At 39.2% G+C, this 16,749-nt stretch overlaps 1 protein-coding gene across 31 annotated transcripts in view; it reads right to left on the minus strand.

The window, feature by feature from the left end:
• The window catches only part of ATXN2 (ataxin 2), a 52,429-nt gene that overhangs the window by 16,111 nt on the left and 19,569 nt on the right, over positions 1-16,749 (minus strand). For 8 of the 31 annotated variants that reach the window (XM_074606623.1, XM_074606614.1, XM_074606620.1 and 5 more), the window contains 13 exons: positions 13,848-14,045; positions 13,148-13,326; positions 11,420-11,629; positions 9,124-9,306; positions 7,391-7,579; positions 6,597-6,704; positions 5,625-5,695; positions 4,604-4,911; positions 4,068-4,131; positions 3,800-3,952; positions 3,084-3,150; positions 875-1,059; positions 130-262 (listed from right to left, as the gene is read on the minus strand). In XM_074606623.1, the coding sequence (XP_074462724.1) occupies positions 130-262; positions 875-1,059; positions 3,084-3,150; positions 3,800-3,952; positions 4,068-4,131; positions 4,604-4,911; positions 5,625-5,695; positions 6,597-6,704; positions 7,391-7,579; positions 9,124-9,306; positions 11,420-11,629; positions 13,148-13,326; positions 13,848-14,045 (2,048 nt within the window). The remainder of the gene's footprint in view (positions 1-129; positions 263-874; positions 1,060-3,083; positions 3,151-3,799; positions 3,953-4,067; positions 4,132-4,603; positions 4,912-5,624; positions 5,696-6,596; positions 6,705-7,390; positions 7,580-9,123; positions 9,307-11,419; positions 11,630-13,147; positions 13,327-13,847; positions 14,046-16,749) is intronic. The other 23 variants (XM_074606624.1, XM_074606617.1, XM_074606622.1 and 20 more) reach the window with 8 other exon arrangements.

A 16,749-nucleotide genomic window follows, 5' to 3' on the forward strand; every position in this document is an offset into this window, starting at 1 on the left:
TCTTACGAAATATAAACCACATTTACTGGTGTAATCTGAGTGATACCCATGTTTGAAGCTTGAGATTAAATACATCCCTGCACAACGTAAGAACTTAAAAAGTTACATATAACACAAAACGTTTCCTACCATACATAGCATGCGTCTGTTCATGCGCACCATACTGTGTTGCAGAAGAAGATACTAAACCAGGCTGTGCGTGTGTTGGTGGTGCCATCATTCTAGCGTTGCCCTGTATTACAGGGCTATAAACATGAGGATGCTGCATTCAAGAAAAATAAGAAAACAGGCAGTTAACTGGAGGACCACCACAAAGAAACTAGTCTCATCTAAACAACAATTATGTATTTACAAACAGTAACAGCTTGGCCTCACTAAAGTGCAGAGCAAACTAAACATTTCATACTATCACAATTATCCTAATTGCTTCTAAAGATTTAAGGACATTTTTTGCAGTAGGCTAGAAACTGAGAAAAACCACTGGCATATCTAATTTCTGCCACTCTAATAACGTAGAAAACTTACGTATGTAATAACATATTTATACAATTACACATGTATATTTAAAAGACTTTGAAGTAAGAGGAGTACAACAAATAGTTTATACTCAGAATATGTAAGTAGGAGATGCCCATGACCCGAAAGGAGTTCTTTAAAGAGCTAAAAAGGTAGTATCCGTAAAAAATGCCAACTTCAAAACTGCCCTTAAAATCTGTTACAGGCTTTGAAGCACATTACACCGCCACCAGGCATGCTCCAGAACACACAAACTGTTCAGAGTGAATTCTTATGACTGGAGACAACAGGGCATTTAGGACTGAGCCACTTACTTATTTCTGGTTTGACTTACCACGTACGCCAAAAGGACTCTTACCTGAGACTGGTAGTGTGGCACATGCTGCACAAGAGGCTGATTAGGAAACTGCTGGGGACTATATGCAACATATTGTGTTGAATAAGCAGGTGGCGTAGCTACAATTGGAGGGCCTGCTGCTGAGGCAGGATGCATCATGGTGCTCTGATGATGTTGGTCTTGCCGTTGCTGCGGCATATTTGGTACTACAAAGTAAAGAGTGCCTCACATTAGAAACACAGGACGAAGAACAACCATTTTCCTGAGAGGTTTTACATTGCAGTGTCACTGCGACCAAGTGAAATACCTCACCCCTCACCTTTAACCACGTATTAGAGCTCTATCAAAAAGGAACAGCATGAAAAGGAGTTCCTCCAAGAAACATTTGGTTTTCATCACTGCCTTTGAGCCATGTATATGGCCACAAACCCAGGCCTGCTTTTTTTGTGAAGGAAGGAAGAAAGGTGGAGGGAGAGAAAGACTGACAAGAATCAGTAACAGAAGAGAAAGGTTATATCAGGATACCTACATTAATCAGATTTGATCCTGTCCCCTTCAAAAGGCTTAATTCACCCTCTATGGGAACTACTCAGTAACTGTTCCATCAACTGGAAAGCTGAGTCTGTTAGAATTACTTGTGCTTATGGCTGAGGAGAGCAGAATAAAGGTCTCCATACAGCCGTAATTTAAGGTATTCGCATCTTTTAAGCTCTGTGCTACCCCTCAGGATAGCAGAAAGCAACTTTTAGGTCCCAGTCCACACTGAAGGGGACAAGTCAACCTATAAGAAGAGGAGGAGGAGGAGTAAGTAGAAGGATGAAAGATTAAGAGAGCAGAGCACTGTAGTGTGGGACTACCTGAGCTATCCTGGTAAGACGACCAACAGAACCACAGCAGCAAGGCACTCAGAACAAACTAATTCAGCCTACTAAGCAACAGGGCATGAGAGTTCAAGGTGAGCTCCAGCTTGCTGCAGTGAGACTGCGACTAAGAACTATGCTAACTCAAGCACCTGTAAACTCCACTGCCGTGTGCAATGTAGACAGACCCCTTAGAGAGAGGAAAGGAGGGAAATGTTGAAGATGTCAGTAAATTCACTCAATTATAATTGTATTTACACTGCAAATCACCAATAGAAAAAAGTAAATACAGGACCTAACTTGAACAGCACAAAGGCACTGAACTTTAACCCATGAAGCTCCTTCAGGACTATGCTGCACACAGAATGGATACGCAGAAAACAAGGAAACGTAACAAAGGAATTCAGAATGGGAGAGTGGCCTCCCACAGCAAGTGAGTCCACAGCAATATATTTCTGATTAAAACAACCAGTGTTACCAACCAGAAGATTTCATGGGTCAGGCCACAGTGAAGTTAGTGTGTTTTAAAACAGAAATACATTGCAGGTTTTTGTCTTCCCTACATTCGTAAAGGCTACTTGTTTATTTCTAAACAGCAGAACTGCTCTTTTAAACAATTTCCTCCTGCAGTGACTGGAGCTGCAGCACTGGAACCTATCCTCATGAACCGCTGAATAAAATCGCAAGAAAGCATGCACTGTGTAGAATTAGAGCATTATCTGAAACGTGACTATAAAAACAAGACCATCATTTTTCTGCTCCTTCGCTGCACTGCACAGAAGAGAGTGCATCTCGCCACACATGTTCTTGTCTCCACAGCCACAGGTGTCACTTGTTAAAAACATGGTATTGTTAGTCCAGCTGTTCAGTTACTGTTGCAGAAGGAATGCAAAATAAACTGGAACCAGCAGCAAGTTCCTTTCAGAAGAGTCGCATAGCATACTCCTTCTGAAGAAATAGCGATTTTGCTTGTTGACAAAAACACCCTTCTATTAAAGCACCACTCAGGGCTCTGCTGTAAACCAGTACAGAAAACCACTACAGAAAGTTCCCTTTAAACAAACCTGTAACATTTATGAAATGTAGAAGATGATCAGCTTACCCTAATGTTCCAAGTAACAGAGATGTTTTCCCATCTGTCAAATCACATTCCAAACCAAGCAACTCCCCATTAACTCAAACTTATCATGTTTTGTCTGAATTAGTTCATCTAGAAGTGCGTTAGTATTTCCACTTACTTCCCCTCATGAAAAACAGCATTTAAAATATCAATCGAAAACAAATTAATGTGGATTAGAAAATACACAAACATTCGTAATTTATTCATGCTGCATGCAGACTAAGAACCAAACAGGCAGTATTATTCTCACCTTTACCTGCTCTATATGTCTTGGCTTGGTTCACTGGCATGGGCGTCATGGGAATAGGATACAAAGGCTGAAAGAGAAGGAGGAGTTGAAGCCATGATATTCCTTTATAAAGCGAGTGTGCGTCTGGGTGGGGGCCCCACTCAGCTTTGATGTGTTTTACTCTGTTATGTTACATGGTTTAGTGAACTCTGCCTAACCTATGATATTTTCTTGGATGACTATGATTAAGACTGCATGTACAAACAACTAAGACCATATGGTTTGCAACAACCAGTCAAGTAACGATACTGCAGCTGCTTCAAGCAATGTACTAAATCAGACGGCTTTATAACAGTTAGATTTGAAATCCTAATTCCAACAACGACCAGAAACTAGTGGGATACAGCTGGAAGCTAAGGACGAAGAAACAGTTGCTTAAAACTTAAGAGAGTAAGACTATGCTTGGAGGACTAGGGAGGAATTCTGGGCAAATTAACAATAAATGTGACTAAGAACTGCTGGAATTTACAAGTGTTTGAGAGTATTAGAACATCTAGTTTGAGGGACCACTGGGTAAAGTCAGCTATGTAAATACTAAAACTTAACGACAATGTAACTGTGCCCATATTTACAACAGTAACATTTCACTGTTTTAACTCAGATCTCCCAAGCCTCCTCAACTTGCTGACAATCATCTGAAAAGTCTTAACAAGTGTGCAGCATACGCTGAGCTTTACCTGCACGCCTGGACTCACTGGAACCGGGTACATCATATTTGGTGCAAAACAAACAGGCTGAGTGTACACTGGGGTTGGCTGCTGATGACCCACCATGGAGGGGCTGGGTTGAGCTTGCGGACGAGGGGAGGTTGGTGTAGTAGAAGGTTTCGGCTACAAACAGAGTTCAGCAATGCACATGCAAGATTAGCTTGATTATCCTCCAAGTAAAAGGTTTGCTTATAAAGATCTACTCAAAGGCAACGTTAAACAGCATCAAATAACTTACTTGAGCAAAAGATCGAGGGTTGAACTCTTTTGCATTAGGATTAAGTGTTGATTTTCTAACTTGCCTAAACAAAGAACAAAAAATTGTATTCAGCATTATTCTTTTACAAGTGTATCGGCAGAACTCCCTAACAATTAAAATTTTAAAGAGATGAAATACCTCATTTCCATCTGTGAGTCAGATTTTTGAGAACTCAAACAACACATGGCATGCAAAAAGCCACTCTTACTATACTTGTCCATAAAAAAGTTTTCCAGTTGTTGTTACTACAGCTCACGCGAGCCAGGGAAACATTTAAATAAGCATTTATGCATGGATTAGGCATCAACAGGACCAGAGTTCTATATGCAGCTTTGCCGCTGACTCATGAGATGACTTTCAGTACCGTCACTTCACCTCTTGTTTTCTCCGCGTAACAGAGAGAACTTCTATCGGCCATATAAACAGTAAGATATTACACATTCAGAATAGCTTTTTCTACAAATGGCTAAATGCTAATAACAAACGTGCTTATTCTAAAAGGCATAATTACTCACTCAGAAGTATCTTTCTTCTCCTCTTTATCCTCTTTATCTTGTTTACTTCCAGGCCCAGATGTCTGTACACCTTGTGAAGTTACCTCAGGCCCTCGCTTTTGCTCAGAACTATTACTTATTGAAGGAGAAATACTTGGACTATTAGGTTTGCTACTGCCACCATTAGAGTTAGTATTACTGCCAGTTTCTATGATAGATTCTTTAGGGGTTGATTCTGTCTTTTCTTTAACTACATCTCTTGATTTTTCACCTTCTCGGGTTTTGTTTAGCAGCTGATCCACTGCATCTGAAGAAGAACTTGACTGTAACTGAAAAAAACCCAAGGAATATATTCAGTAAATTGATATACAGAACTAGGGAAAGAATCTAATGCTATCACATACACAGAGTAAAATACATTCCCACAGGCCTCAATATCTGGAAAACTACTTTGTAAAACACACATTTCCATTTCTACTAGAAAATAAATCTATGAACATTGACAATGTTTCAAGCCTACACTGTGAAAGAAGCTATTTAGCGACTCAACTGACCTATATGTTGATTAGAAAGTGACAGGAAAGCTTAAGACAACCCTCTCGACTCATCCCCCTGTGTGATTTAACAGTAACGCTTGAAAAGCTAACGTGATTTAATAAACCATTGTAACTAGGAAATAAGTAATATGAATTCATCTTCGATTTTCCTCCACAAAACCCCTTAGTTAATTTTGAAACAGCTCTTCCATACGGAGTGTGTAAATGTGATAATAATTTGTACCTAATGATCAGGAAGGTTTCAAGTACTATTTTCAGTGTACAGTCAATATGCACATTTACACGTATTAGGCAATTGTACTAGTAAGAGTCAGCATTGATTTTATAATATCTAGCACGAATTCTTATAGATATTTTCATAAATTAAGCACGAGTAGCAAGGACCTGTTTTTGTGTTAACATATGCAGTGTATTCAATTCATTAAAATAATCTGGATGCACGCGAGAACTATGATACCATTAAGTTAACATTCCAAGAAACTTACCCTAAAGTCATTCTTAAATTTCTTTAAATCATCGATCTGTTTTCTATGTTCTGAAACAATTGGAGATACACCTGCCAAATATAAGACCAACGTTGTCCAAGCATTTCTAATACAAGTTTTATATACAACCTCTACACATTACTGAGTTGGAAAAAAGTTAACGTTTGCATATCCAAAAATGAAATACTGTGATGTTTCAGCTGTAACGTGGTATAATTTCATGAACTACGTGCACGAGCACACAAAAATACTCTGTGAAACCACAGCATTACATAACTGACATGTCTATAGCTCTAACGCATCGTAGCAAGACAGAAGCCCTGAGGTGCAGGGACTGCAGAACTCAGCTGAACACAAAGGAGCATGCAACAAAACCCTCAAAACGTAATGTGCCAGCATTTCAAGACACAGCAAGCAAAGGTGAAACACTGACCAAGGTTAGGTTTACGGTTGGACTTGACGATCTTAAAGGCCTTTTCCAACCTAAATGATTCTATGATTTTAAGTTCAACAACATGAAAAGATTTTTTTTGAGAACTGAATGACAAACAATGCTGCAGAGAAAGCCAGATTTAAGGCATAATACGAAGAAGTACAGTTACAAAAAACTATGCCGATCACAATGCTCAGAAGTATTGTGAGCGTAGCTCTAAGTAAAAACACCCATTCCGTCCAAAGACAGCTGAAAAACAGCTTTGTGAGCAGGGAAAAGAAAAAAAAAAAAAGAAAAAACCCCACATGAAAATAAATCACACCATCCACATGAGCATCTCTACACATTTGGTTGATGAAACGAGTCAAGAAATCCATTTAAAATTCGCAACTGCATGACCAAATTTTCGCTGTAGAACACCCAAGCCAGACTGTCTCCAAGTCTTACTTAAAATGCTAACTAAAGCAGTCATTATAGCAGGTTTAGTGCTTGGAATTCCTACATTACTCAAGTACATATGAAAAGTTTTCAATACAAACCTTTGTTTTCAGGTTTGGGAAAACTAGGAGAAGTCTCACTTGGCTTTATATTCTCCTTGTTTCCGGTTGCAGAATTTTGCCTCTGGTCCTGAAGCCTAGTATCTTTAGCTAGAAAAGAAATTGCCAAAGTTATTCTCTTCTCAAACTGACCAAAGGGAGAGTGCAAGACAGAAACAGAAGAAAGATTTAACCATGTTTAGCTTACGAAAGAAAAACTGTTAAGTTACACATTTTGCGCTACCTAGTTAGGGCCTGGAGGGTTATCCTTCCCCATTCCCCACCAAATGAAAACGTCCCAGTCAAACACAGAACCTCAGCCAGGCTGAAATAAATATAAACTGAGAGCAAATTACCTTCAATAGTCCAAGCTCTTGATACAGAATGCTACAAAGATTTAGAGAGTTCTTAGACATTTCACTGTGCTCTTGAATGTTTTTCCACCCCCCGCTTCCTTTCACTATGGTCAAATATCCTTTGAAACCAGTAGGCTACGTTTCTTTAAATCAGAAAACAGCCAGGAACTCAGTTTGAAAAAAATCCTCAATTAAGTCAAACACCTAAAAGCCCATACTCTTTGAAGTGCATAAAAAATTAAGCACACAGAGTTATCAAAAAGCATCTCCAACCTTAGTGTAACACTAGCATCATGAGAAAAGGGGAATTCACTACACAGTAAAATTAAATGCATCGGAAGTTTTCCCATCATTTAGAAAGCAGCTTTGCTCTTCTACAGGCTTATTCATTGTGAGAGATTAGTGAAAGGGAGCATTTCCAAGCTAGCAAAGGGTACTTACCTTCGCTGGAAGGGGTGACTGCTCTGTTGGATGCAGGGCTGGCAGGTGTAGGAGAGGCAGCTGGAACAGGCATGGCAACAGATTCAGTGGGAATAGTACCAGGCTGAGGAGAAGGCAGAGCTGGTCCCGTGGGAGTGCTGCTCTGCCTTGGAGACCTAGGCCTGTGTGTTTTAGGGGATAATCTCGGAACTAGAAACAAAGAGGAAAAAATAGTTATAGGATAAGTTTCCTCAGCTGCTCAGCAGTTTGCTTATTTTTAAAATGACTAAAAACATGCTTTAAAATACTTAGTGGAACATTATATAGTAATTGAAAACCTGTTTACCTTTCAGGTACATCTCCTAGTTCCTTACAATGCAGCATTTCACATAAGTGGTGTGATTTTTCTGCAGATTGTCCCCTAATATACACCACTGCCCTGCAGTCCCACCATGAAACTGCAATATGCTCCCCAGCCCCCCAGAAGTACAACTACAACAGCTCACATTAACACAGTTTCAGGCAGAACAGAAAAGGTGGCCAGGTCTCCATACAAACAGATGTAAAACATTTTTAAAAGGGCTGAAAAAACACATCCATTTTACAGCGTCCTCTTTTGGAGGTTTGCCAGCTGAAAAAAAAACAACATATCCTATTGAAAGAGGATTATTTGATGTATATTTTTGCCTCTGTGTTAAAGCAGCAAGGAAAGTTGTATATTCTTTAAACGGTAAGTTGTACCTCCTGCTTCCTGCTCATCCCACTGTGGCTAGTTTGTTGCTTTACATTTTATATTAACTTCAAGTGAGCAAGGAGAAAGAGGGCTAAGTCATTTAACAGTCCTACTTGCATGATAATAATATATAAAGTGGGGGATGGAGAGCAAAGATGAATCAGAGATAATGCCAGAACAGAAGAGTTGAAATCTTTTCCACAAGGCAATGGGTCTAGGGGGGGGTCTAATTCATACCTTCCTTCAGAAAAATGCATTCCCACTACACTCTTCTAGAATTCTAGCCCTGTTAAAGAGTACCAGACTCTGAACTGTCACTCACTTCCCCTTCAGTTCAAAAAAGCACCCAGCTGCTGTCAACTCACTGGAACATGGTCCCAACTACAAAAGCTCAAGACTAGGGCCTGTGTCACAAGACTGAGCTTTAAATTTCAAGTCAAATATTAAAAAAAATAAGTTAACTGATTCAAAAAAGAAGAGACACTGACTATATCCGCTACTACAGTACTTAGACAAACACAAAATGACCACTTAAAACCTGCATCATCTTAAAAGGAAAAATACATCCAACTTAACTTGAATATCATTTCATCTTCTCTATTAACACCAACATTCCTCTACCCAAACACCTCCTTCATTTGTAAACCACAACCCAGTTACGCTGCCATTAACCAAGTTCAGTGATGCAATGGAAAATATATAGCTTTCCTTCCTTTCAATAACTTTCCTGAAAATAACTTCTTTCAACAACTAATTCCACATCTTCCCTTCCTTTCTCTTCACACACCATCTGACTTAACTTCTCTGCAGTTAAGACAATATTGCACTTGAAGGACCAACTCACCAACTACTTTACTAAGCTATCTGGGTACATCCTTCTCCCACTTCATTTAAGCAAGCTAAGTTAGCAGACCAGTGTTTATTCAGAGCCTGAATTGTCTAGAAATGCAGTATTCTGCTTAACATTCACACTCTAAAGTAGCCCTGGCAAGCCATCTGCAATAAGCCAAGCTTTACCTACCCCCACTGACAACTGATGACCACGTCCCACCTGAAGGGCTGCCTCGTGCCACTGCAGTAGTAGATGCTTCCCCTGGTGCATTATGAGATACAAATTCTAAGCCACTTGAAATTGTACCCCTACCAGTAGAGACTCTGTGACCTCGAGGGTGCCGTTGTGCCTTAGGAGACATCCGTGGAGGCCCTGAGAAAAAGAAGACAACCCCACACAATAAGTACTTAATGTCCATCACTATCAGTACCCAAACATACCGTTTTTAAAACTGGATTTAATCTATTAACTCTCAATAACGTAGTAATACAGTCAAGCCATTTACACTGACATCGACTAGAACCAGGATCCCCAAGACTAAAAAGGCCAAGCCATTGGTCCAGCCAGAGTACCAACACACTCATCGCTTCGAGTGAGCTGAGCTGTGAGCTGTGACAGCTCATATTCATTGTTAATTAGAAGCTTTATCAGAATTGAAACAGGTATGCAAGTCCTGGATCTAAAATATTTGCATCCAAGCATCCAATATTGCTTACTGCAAGACAAGCCAAAAAGGGTAGTGGCCCGGTTCCCTCCGGATAAGCACAGTTCCAGGCTATCAAACATTCTCCAGAAAAGAAAAAAATTTCATCCCTTTTGTCAGGTGGTCAGTGACACCAAACGTGTATTTACAGAGTAGTCACCACTGGCTGACCAATGCTCTTGGGGAATTTCAGCAGAGCTTTCTGCATCAAGGCTGAATTGCCTGCAGCAGGTCACAATTCATTTACAAGTCAGCAAAACTGCAACTAAACAAGTTACTGTTATCCCAAGGTTCAAGTCATGCATATTTAACACCAGAAGCTAAAGTCATAAGTGAATACAGTAATTCTGAACAGCTTCTACAGCTGCCACAGAACAGTAATGCTCAAGTCTAAGCAGCAATACAGTCTGTACAACCTAACAAACTTTTTCTTTACAAGACCAGACTCAAATGTTGGTATTTCAAAAGGAAAAACTGTGTATGAACAGAAGATAATCTGGCTGATTACAGTTCATTTTTAATGTAGGTCAATAATAGAGATCAGTTCAGATAATGGCTTTCTGGTTTCAGATAAGGTTCTAAACCATCAAGCACCTCTTCTGGTTACATAAATCTTTATAAATGTCAGCCTCTATTTCAACCATGAATCTAAAGTACACTTCAATCCAAATTACATACAGGCAAGTATTTTAAAGAATACACACTTTCCAGCAATCCTCTTCTAGTAGCAGAAATTAAACGTTGCAGTAAGCAGCAGTTCACTGCATGCCTGACAAATCAATCGCAAGCGCTAAAAAATAACTGAATTTGCATGTGGATTCTCAATATCTTACTACATAAAGAAAAGCTCACATCATTGATAAATTGACAGTAGCACGCCACACAGACATGCCTACTACCATCCACTTTCTGGTTATGGACCATCTCGAGCATTTATCAGGCAAGCTGTGGAACAGCGTTACTGATTCAATTAGCGGGACGACTGTTCTCTCCCCCGTGGCTCCAGTGGAGCCAGCTCCAGCAGAGACTGCAAGTTTCCAGTGAGTTTAGTATAACCGGTTTGCATTTTGCCAGGCTTGCTAGACCGTGCTGTGCAGGACAGTTTTTAAGTGCACTTAAATAAAATAAAAATTTTAAAATGTGTTCCTTAGTGTACCCTCAGAGGACAAATAAATTTAGTTCAGATACTTCTGCAGACAGCTACCGAAGCCTCACGGGTTAGCCTTTCTCTGCGTATTATTGACCGCCAGGGAGCTGACTTACTGCCCTGCCTCAATGCAAACAGATCTAACGTTTTCTACAGATTCGCCTTTGAAACAGTTTATCCTACCCCATGCCACAGTGCACTTCTCTGAATACAGCATTTTTAATTTTTATAATTATTATTATTGGCTTTTTACAAAAGGTAATTAAATTATTTAGTTAAATTTGAAACTGCTTTTTGTGAAACTGTATTAAAATATTTGGTATTTTATATAAATTTATATTCCTAAAAATGCCCTCTAAAGTTATCAGGTCCTGCATGTTGCTGTTGGTTAAGTTAAGACACTGAGCAGCGTTTACAAAGCTGAGTTTATTTCGTACCAACTTGGGCAATTTCACAGCTTTATTTTGTTTTTGTAAAGTTCTTCAAATAAAAAGGTTAATAGAAATAGTCTGATAAACTAAAGTTAAACACAAATTATAGGTTAAGTAATGAAGAGGAAAAACAATTTTGTAATTAAACTCACAAAGGAGTTAAACAAAGACAAACAAAAACATGAACAAATCGTGGTATTGTACCTTCTGAAGACATGCGTTTAGGCATAGTAGAGACAGGAGCTGGAGAACCATGAGCAGAGGGGTGAGACGGGGGCCTGGAGGGCCGCGAGGGGGGCCTGGAGGGCGGCCGTGTAGGGGTGGCTGCCCGAGGTGGAAGAGAGTTGGGACCTGACTGGTAGCGAGAAGGTGGGCGAGAGGAAGGAGATGGGCAAGGCGATGGCCAGGGAACACCTGACAGAACAAATGATATGAAGGAAAGTATAAAAACTAAAGAAAAATTATGGGGAAAAAGGTCAACAGAAAAAAAAAGTAAAATATGACAAAATGATTTTTCATGTTTAACCCTTTGGGGATAGATTCGTTTATTTCTGCAACCAATAAAATAGCCTCTGCAAGGTTATTTCCTCCACTTCGGGTCAAATTTAACATCTGAATGTCACAAACTCCCCAAAGGGTTAATTAGAATCTACAAATACTACTAAGGAATAGACAGTAAAGTTTGATCTGTTAGCCTATTATATATATGTTCTACAGTATGCATCACTCTTGACAAGGTCTTTAAATAGCTACCAGAGGTTCTCAAACAGTGGTTCACATATAGTATTCGCTACACAAACTGCTACTTTCAAACCAAATGATGAGCAATATCAATTCTAGGAACTGTATCTTTACAAAAAACAGCGGTGTTCAGTGTCTGAAGCCTGACATTTATGCCTTTATCAGTTATCTGAAGTATTAATGTAGTATTTTAATCTAGGATATAGGGTTCTTTGTTTCCAAAACAAAGAAATTGAATTCACAAGCCATTCTGAATATTTTGTGTATATGATGTTCATTCAGCAGAGTAATAGGATGACAGAAACCACAAATACTACAAACAAATTTCAAGGTTAGCATTGTTTGGGCAAGACTCAGCTGTACACCCTTTATACAGCTGACTCCGTATTTAAAGAGGAAGTCTCACTTACCTTTAGATGTTTCTCAGACTTCCTCTCCAGATAGAGGCACTTGAGTATTACACATTTCTCATTTATTTGCAGCAATCTCATACTACAGCGTTTTTAACTTATAAAAATAATGCCTCAAGGACAGGCTACTGCTGAAATCCATCTCAAAAAACGGTGTTTGGTTTATGAAACACCGACTCCTGCTATACAGTGCCCAGTGATGTCTGTTTATAAATATTACCCATGTGTATAGCAGAAAATACTCAAATAGCTATTTGGAGAGAAGGCTTTTGATTCCTTTTCCCCTAACACTTCTCTTATTTTTCCAACAATTATTTTTCTCCCCACACACATCACTGTAAAGTCAGCAAGTTGCTTTTTTCTTTTTCATGGGAAACAGAATTGATCCATGCAGCAGAAAGGAAGAGTGATGCTTCCGCGGCTGCCACCTCCCTTTCACTAGGTGTCAGCATTGCTACTCCTCCACACGGAGCTTAGCAGAAGTAACGCATAAAGAAATTTTTAATCTTTAAAACTGCATATTGCACCATCATCCGAGACAAAGGTGTTTGAGAAGGAAAACGAGGGACATTTCTGCTCCGCAAAGCTACATACAGTGCAGTCAAATGTGTGTTCCATTATGAGGAAGTTAAGCCCAAAATCAAAATCACAACCTCTGTCTTAAATGATGAATGCTAACCTAGCTTATGAAATACATCTCCTAAGACCACATTCATATGCAGTTTCAACATAATTGACTGCAATTTTATAAGGCACATTCATTTAGACCTCAGATACTTACCTCCGTTAACTACTCTTTGATCTGCTCCAGAGTTAGGATTGAATTCTGAAGTGTGGGATCCAGACCTTGAAATTGGTGGGCCCGATCCAGACTGGCCCATCCTTGGTGAGTTTTGTCTTCCACTTCCCCAGGACAGGACATCTCTATTCCTCTGTCCAGGTGGAATGTATTTATTTTCTCTGAAACACAGCAAATTTCTATCAGTGTTAAGACAGGACTGAAAGACAATGAAAAGTACCTGATCAAGTGCTCTGCCGATATTTTCTATCTTTCTCAAATCAAGCTAAAGGAAAATCCTAAATACTATCAGATGTTGACCTAACATTCACCTCATGAATTGGCTTTTGATACTGACCACACAGTCCACGTTCTATGAGCCCACAGACACTGAATGATTTAGTACTAATGCCTGAAATTCTCCGTGACATACTGAAACCACTGCCCTTTCCTGTAATTTGGTATGAATTCACCACAGTGACATATCAAAATGGGGAAGTCTGTTTCACTACAGAGATAATACAGGGCCAGGCGGAGGTGTACACGTTCACATGAGTGCCAAAAACAGCACATGATTGTTTACCCAAGGTTCCTAACCTAATGAGCCCTGCTGAAAAAGCACAGTTTCAATGAGTAAATTGCTACTGTACCAAAATATGCACATCATTTAAATAAAAATACTATTCACAGTATATGCAAGTACCTAGTGTTCACACCATGTCCTTCTCGTTCATTAGCATTTCTCTGAACAGCAGTATATTTTTCTTCTTCTGTTCTTTCATCATTTTCCAAGGCAACCCGAGCTTTGTATTGGGCACTTGATTCAATTTCCTCTGCTAATTGAGTTGCTCTGGCTTCCCGTTTTAAAAACTCTTCTGAATTATCTCTTTCTAATGGCACCCTAAAAGACAATGGAAAGGAAAAGAATCTCTGAAATGCATTCAAAAGCACAAAGGAGCTACAAAAATTACATAGTGTTAATTCTAACCAAGTCAGAGTAAAAAAACTTGCTTTTAAGTCAGCAGACTCACTGACTCGCTGTAAGTATGTCAGTATTCCTGAACTGGTTTGATATTATATGCAAATTTAGTGTCATTTACCTGCCTGGAGAGGTCAGGGTGCAGAGCTTTTCCATAGGACTTGCAAAATCCCCAGTCCCTAAAGCCATGCAAAGGCTCCAACTTTTAACACAGTTGAGTATATTCATAATAAAAAGCCTTAGTCTGTTGCTTAGATAGGAAGCTACCGTAAAAGACCAAGTTTGAATTTCTTTAGCTATTTACACACTCCGAACAGACAGAAGAGTCCCCAATCCTACTGAAATTAGAGAGTTACATGCTTAATTCTTTGATAATTCCAGCCGTAGAATTTCAGCTCTTGCTGTTATGAATAACTGCAGGAAAGGTGAATGCAGTACATGAGAGCACGGGATGAGAAACCCATGACTTATTTGCCACGTCCAAGGACCTCAAAACCATCCATTCCATGTATCTATATGAGGTAATAGCATATCACAAAAAGCATATGTAGCTCCCTTAGGAAAGCCACCAAGTAGGAATTCAATACATTAGCAATGAACTACTGAAAGAGATAACTAGAGATGGACATCGCACCTGGCACTTCCTTCTGTCCACCCACGTTTTTGGTTTTCACCTGTTCTAATTTTTGTTGAAGTACAGGTTTTATAAAACAACTTTGCGCTTTGTCTTTGATTCTAATTTTGAGTTCCAAGAGTTGTTTCATCCAACCTTACTTCAGAATAAACTACATAAAAATACAGAACACAGTTGAAGCTGGACCACACTACGCTGGGCATTATATAATCACTACTGCACATATTTTGAATAATATAAAAATGAAGAACAAAGAAAGTGGGTGGAGATACAAGCCAAGCATGAAATAATATATGCAAGATTACTCAAGTGTTGGGTCACAGAAGTAGGAAAACAAGTGGCTTTGCCAAATTCCAAGCCAGTGCTCAGCTACTGCATCACAAGTTTTTCCCCCCACATACATTTTTGGACAGCTGGAACATTTAGCAGGACATCTACCTTAACAATGGTAACTGTGAGGACACTAAATAAAAACCTTACCCTTCAGCGTAAAGCTTTGGCTCAAATAAGATACGCATACAAACCTCGCTCGCCCTGTATTGAGCACACAGACAAGAGAGAACACCCAACACATCCTAATTTATTTAAAGTGACTGAAAAAAATGAAGGGATGTATGCAGTAGGACTGATGGCAATCTAATTAAGCAAAAGAATGATTGTACATTTTCTAACAGGGAAAGGGCCCTTAAAGAAGAAACACAGGGCTGGGCAAGATGACATTGTTCAGAACCCTGTTGATGGGAGAAGCAGGTACAGCAGCTGATGAACATACTAATGCAGTACGCTGCTAGAACACAAACCTGTACCCTTGTGCAGTTTGACAAACGGTACCTGCTAACACTTAGCTCCAGGAAGAGAAAACAATCAACCAATAAATCCTTTACAATCCTTCAGCTGCAGATATAAGCAGTTAGCTACACTGCTGCTCGTCACATACTTGGAGAATCAGGAAAAGAGTTTCCCAGTTTAGCAGACTGATACGCCAAGAAGCTGCTTGACTAGGAAACAAGGGAATTTGTCTCTGGCAATTTAAAGCCACCTTCATGTTTTTAATCTGTTTCCATTAATATCCATGAAGCAGAAAGATGGAAGACTAAAGTTCAAAAGTACAAAAAGTACTTAGAGCAGTGAACTATACGAAAGAACAGCTTCCCCAGGATTCAAATATAAGCCGATTAAACCACTTTGATTATCACCATGTTACAGGTCTATTTTAACAAAATAGTAAAAATAAGATCGTTGAACCAGAGACCTGTAGACAAGTGCTCCAATTCTACATAAAAATCAAAATATTCACTGCAATTCCTGGATGTTCAAAAATTAGTTTACGCTTTGGGGGTTAAAAGAGCGGGAAAACATAAAAAACATTTCACAATGGCTGTTGAACATCTGCAATTAATTTGTTTTGCAGTTGCAGTTAACATTATAGCTGCAGACTACTGGGAACAGGTCCACACTGCCAAAATAGCCAGAGCAAGCTTTATACTACTTCTATCTTCAGGTTACTACTACACTGTAACTGAAACTTTAGTTTAGATCTGGAAAAGTCTGTTAAACAAGTTATCCACAGCACACAAGTCCCCCTCAAATATCAACCTTTCAACATTCCAGTAACAATCAGATCAATTGACTCAATAAAATTAGGGTTAGTCAAACTGTTGCGCTAGGTTAAACACAAACTACAGGTATAGCAGCCATGTAGAGACAGATTATAGTTTCACAATTTGGTATTTTCCATCTTATTCATAAAAGATTTTCTAAGAAATAACCATTATTGCATGCCTAAATTCAGAAAATATTGCAATGGGAATGAACTGTGCCCATTTAAGGGAATATATAACGGTTACTACATCTAACTATTCACAGAACGCTGGCAAGATTTCTTAAGCACTATTCATTCATTGCTTTTTCAGTTATTCGATTCCACAACTTCAGAAAGCATGTAAAATTATCTTCAGAATATAAAGTTTGTCAAGCCAGGGAGAACATTAA

The sequence above is a fragment of the Larus michahellis genome, chromosome 13 (assembly GCF_964199755.1).
Source record: "Larus michahellis chromosome 13, bLarMic1.1, whole genome shotgun sequence".
Classification (NCBI taxonomy): domain Eukaryota; kingdom Metazoa; phylum Chordata; class Aves; order Charadriiformes; family Laridae; genus Larus; species Larus michahellis.